At 25.4% G+C, this 4709-nt stretch overlaps 1 protein-coding gene across 1 annotated transcript; it reads left to right on the top strand.

The window, feature by feature from the left end:
* Positions 1 to 1628: 1628 nt before the first annotated feature.
* Positions 1629 to 2798, top strand: EIN_068280 (protein 2 in picA locus, putative; the record flags this gene model as incomplete). Its single annotated transcript, XM_004182842.1, has 1 exon — positions 1629 to 2798. One exon carries the CDS (start codon positions 1629 to 1631, stop codon positions 2796 to 2798), a length of 1170 nt encoding a protein of 389 aa, XP_004182890.1.
* Positions 2799 to 4709: the final 1911 nt, after the last annotated feature.

The raw sequence follows: 4709 nt of genomic DNA on the forward strand, positions 1-4709 counted from the left end.
ATGCATATGCTCCAAGATATTCTCTTATCTTATCAAATAAAATTTTTGCTTTCTCTTTGGATATTTTGGCTAGTTTCATTTCTCCAATAGCTTCAGATGGAGTACACAATTGTTTAGAACATTGAGAATACACCGAGAACAATAAACAAAACAATAACAACATCAAATGAAAAATATAGTGAATGATTACTTTAAGAATAAAAAGGCGAGGTTAAAGTTATTATAGAAAGCCTATGATAATGAAATTTATATTTTAACAACAAAAAGGAATAAAAATGATATCTAATTTTAAAAGAAAATTTTGAGGAAAAAACTTGTTTTCAAAAATTGAAAAGTTAATAATTTTTAGTTGATTACAATTAATTTATTAAACAATAAATTAATTATTACATTCTTTAATTTTTTTATAATATATCAACGTCGATAAAACAACATTAAACAATTCAATAACATTCAATACATTTTAAAATAATTGTGCCTTGAATTGTCTGATTAAAAAAGGTAAAAATATTTTGGTGTAAATATTATTTAGTGTAAATAATATTTTAAGTTACATCAATCACTTGAAACTGTTTGTACTTAAATATTTTATCGTATTATTTTAAAATAATACCCAAAAGTTATTAAATCAAAGGTCAAAAAAACAACAGTTTTAAATCATGTGTAACGAAATTTTATATTTTTTAAAAATCAAAATATTATTTACAGTGGTATTGATGTGTGTTGATTATTAATTTAAATAACAACTTTTTAATTGGTATTCCAAAATAAATATGTGATTCTTTATTTAATTCTATTTTTTTACAAAATAATATAGTACCTTATTATAACATTATTATTAAACTTACACAAATTTGATTTTAAGTAAAATACTAACATTAAAAGTTATATAAAAGTAAAATGTACATCTCAAACAATTGTAAATAAAGAAATTCTTGAAATCTTGCAACTTTGACGTGTCAGTGCAACTTTGTTTATATTATAATTATAATAAAACAATTATATGTTTTAATTAAACAAAACAAGAAAACACAAACAAATTTCTGTAAAACTATTACTATAATTAAAATACTATAACTAAACTACAACTAAAGTTACACAATTTTTCTCAATTGAATTTTTGGGTTGCACCATTCAACTTTTCCCTGTTTACCAAAATTTTGCAGCGAGAAAATCTTTGAATCACACAAATTGGCTTTTCCTATTATTTTTTATAAACGAGATGTTTAACATCTGTTTTATCCACAATCGATACACAACACTGTTTTATTCGTTCTGTATGACAATTGGAATTTGTATTGACTTTATACAAAATAAATTTTTGATATTTTAAATCTGATATAAAATATTAAAATAATAAACTCTTAATAACAAAAATAGTTTATTTCAAATTGTAAACAATAGTTTTTAGTAATTTTTAAAAGAATTAATTATTAACATACTTACAATTTATAAAGTATTAGCAATATTGGTAATATTTTTCCAAACAAAATTTTAGAGACAATCAAAAATGAACAATTCCACTCAAACAGAACAAAAGTATTTTCCAATATTTTATATTTCTTAATTTTCATTCAAACAACAATATCAAGTATTATTTATACACTAAAAAAACACTTCAAACTTAAATGCATTCACATTTAGTTACCAACCCACAACCTCCACACCATTTTAAAAACTTAAACATCCTACGTGGTGTCGCCAGTTTTATTGTAGTTGTTTTTCATCTTTTTGAAACGTATTCAACTTCCTTATTAGATCAAAGAATCAATCACGGATATTTGGCAGTCGACTTTTTCTTCATGGTTTCCGGTTTTGTTCTTTCATATTCCAATTCCAAGTCCACTTCCAATTCAACTTCACCCATTTCCTTCCAACTCTTCATGACAAAACGTTACATCAGATTACAACCTTTTCAGCTGTTTGGGACATTAATAGGTCTCCTAACTTTTTATTGCTGCCAAAGTCCAGTTTTTCCGTTAGTTGAAAAAACGTCCGTTATAAAGTTGTTATTTGTATTTTTAATCACCGTTTTGATGATACCGGTTCCCCCTTCTTTAGACATCTTTGGGGACGGTGCGATGTATCCACTCAATGGACCGATGTGGACGAGCTTTTTTGAGTATTGTGGGAGTGCGTTTTACTTTTGTGTTCTTCGGAAATTGAATAAGACAAAGTTGTTCATTTTGTGTGTTGTATTTTCGTTCTTATTAATGGACATTGCAACTGAACTGAACGTTTTTGGAATGATGGAAAAGAGGGAGAGATATGGATATTCTCTGGTTGGAGGGTGGGTGATAAACACATCACATTTATATATTGGATTTTCACGACTTCTTTTTCCATTCACGATGGGGGTGTTCCTTGACAAAATGAAGCAAAAAATCGACACACACTTTGGAGAGGAAATTTCAGTCTTTTTGTTGTTATTTGTGTTTTTCACGCCTAGAATAGGTGGTGCGAATTATGGGTGGGAAAATGGAGTTTTTGAGGTGTTTTGTGTTGTTTTCGTATTTCCTGTTATAATTTTGATTGCCATAGGAAGTCCAACTAAAAATAGAAAAACAGAGAAAGTGGCCCAATTTTTCGGGAATATTTCGTATGGAATGTTTTGCGTCAACTACCCACTTATTTACTTACAAATGGTATGGGCTCAGAAATACAGTGAGTTGCCTAGTATCGTTCATTTGGGGTTTGGTTCTATATTACTTTGTTTGTGCATCATTCTTTCTGTGATTGGGCTTCGTTGGTTTGATGAACCACTTCGAACAAAGTTGAATAAATTGATTAAGATATAATTGAATTTTTGGACTTTATTGGTTTGTTTAATACATTCATAATTTATTAAAAAATAATCAATAAAAATAATACAGTCAGTCTTTTTTTATTATCAATATTCTTACTTTATTTGGTTCTTTTGGGATAATAAGAAATGTAATATTTTGGGAAACCATCTTGAAAATTAATCCTATTAGATATAGTTTTTTATTTATTCAACTAACACCTGTTGTTTACAGTAAAATTAAAGGGGTTTTTATTCATTAAATAACGTTAAAAACTAACTCTATTGATAATTTAAGTTTCATTAACATAATAAATATTAATAATAATAATGTGTAACCTTTTCGTTGTTATTTGTATATGTCAGTTATTTACCAAATTGATGCTGATTAACTTATATCAAAAAGAGTTTTGTAATTATAAAAATTTATCAACCCCAAATTTTTGAATGAAATTATGAAAATGGTGATGTACAATAATTTTCTGGATTATAAATTCAATTGAACTGTTTATTCTTTATTTTTTGTGTGTAAAATCACAGTTTAAAATTTATATTTTTATATCTTTGACTGTTTTATTTATAACACACAATTGAATACATATAACGTTGGTATAAAATTTATAGCAAAACTTTTAGTTTATATAGAATTTGTTTAATATTGTTTAATAAAACAATCGTTACAAAATTGTGATGATATACTCCCATTTCAGTAAAATAAACCATTTTGTTTTTTTTGCGAAAATGCTTGAAGACAGTTCGCAGATTGTATAACAATTGAGTAATATCAACTTATATTTGTTGTTTGAATTACAAAATAATTGAGATGTCGTTGTTTTGAAATAGTTTACAGTTCAAATTATTTGCCATTTCACTAATATTCGAAATTCATAACATCACAGAACAAAAGTGTTTTTGAATTTTTACCACCGATTCCCAGTTTTTCAAATACCAAAATACAAATCTTCATGTAGTTTCCACAAAAACTTCAAGAAAGCTATAAATTAAAAGTAAAAAATACATTAAAAATTCAGTGGTTTGACCAATTGTTCGACTATACAAATAAAATGCTACAAATTGTTTTTGCTGTTTATATTTACTTTTAAATCTAAAACTAAAAGCTTTTTATATTAGTAAATTGGATTTGTAAAAAAATGGTGAGAAATTGGTCGCAAATGTTTCTATTTTATTAAATAATAATACCATTTAATATTATAATATATTATAACGAAAACAAAAAGTGGTTTTGAAAACACGCTTTAAACTCTCGCTAGTGTTTTAAACAATAAATTACAACTAAATTAAAAAGTGTTTGTAATTAATAAATAAACAAATGTATCCACTTAAATTACTAAAAAGTGGTTATATAATGGTTTTTAATTTATACTATTTGTTTGAAAAACCTCATATTAACTTTTTTTAAAAAAAGGGGTTACTTTGTTAATAAAAAATCGTAGATTTTAATAAATAATTTTCCTTTTTTTCATATATAAATTTAGATACTCAACTAAACAAACCAAATTGAAACAACAAAAATGTTCATACACAAAGCCGTAGAACTTAAGCTGATGAATATTTCAAGCGACTCTGATGTACTATCTGTCTTTGAAACAACAACACAAAATGATATTGTGACTTTAATAAGCAAAGAGTTGACCAAAAATACTCAAAATTTAAATTCACTTTTTACTTCTCAGACGCATACTAAATGGCTTCTTCAAGTTATAGGTACTGGTTTTAGACTAGACTTATCATTTTCAAAAATAATATTAGACTTTGTTGACCTTTATGAGTTTGTTTATTTATACATACCTAATTTGTGGTTTTATTTTTATTATTCAAATAGTTTTTATTATTTTAAAAAACTGTATAATGTTGTTGTTTTATTGATGAATTGATTTTTGCAGTTGTTTACAAAGACTTAAATAAA

This window comes from Entamoeba invadens (genome assembly GCF_000330505.1).
Source record: "Entamoeba invadens IP1 unplaced genomic scaffold scaff_1105074726193, whole genome shotgun sequence".
Lineage (NCBI taxonomy): Eukaryota > Evosea > Mastigamoebida > Endamoebidae > Entamoeba > Entamoeba invadens.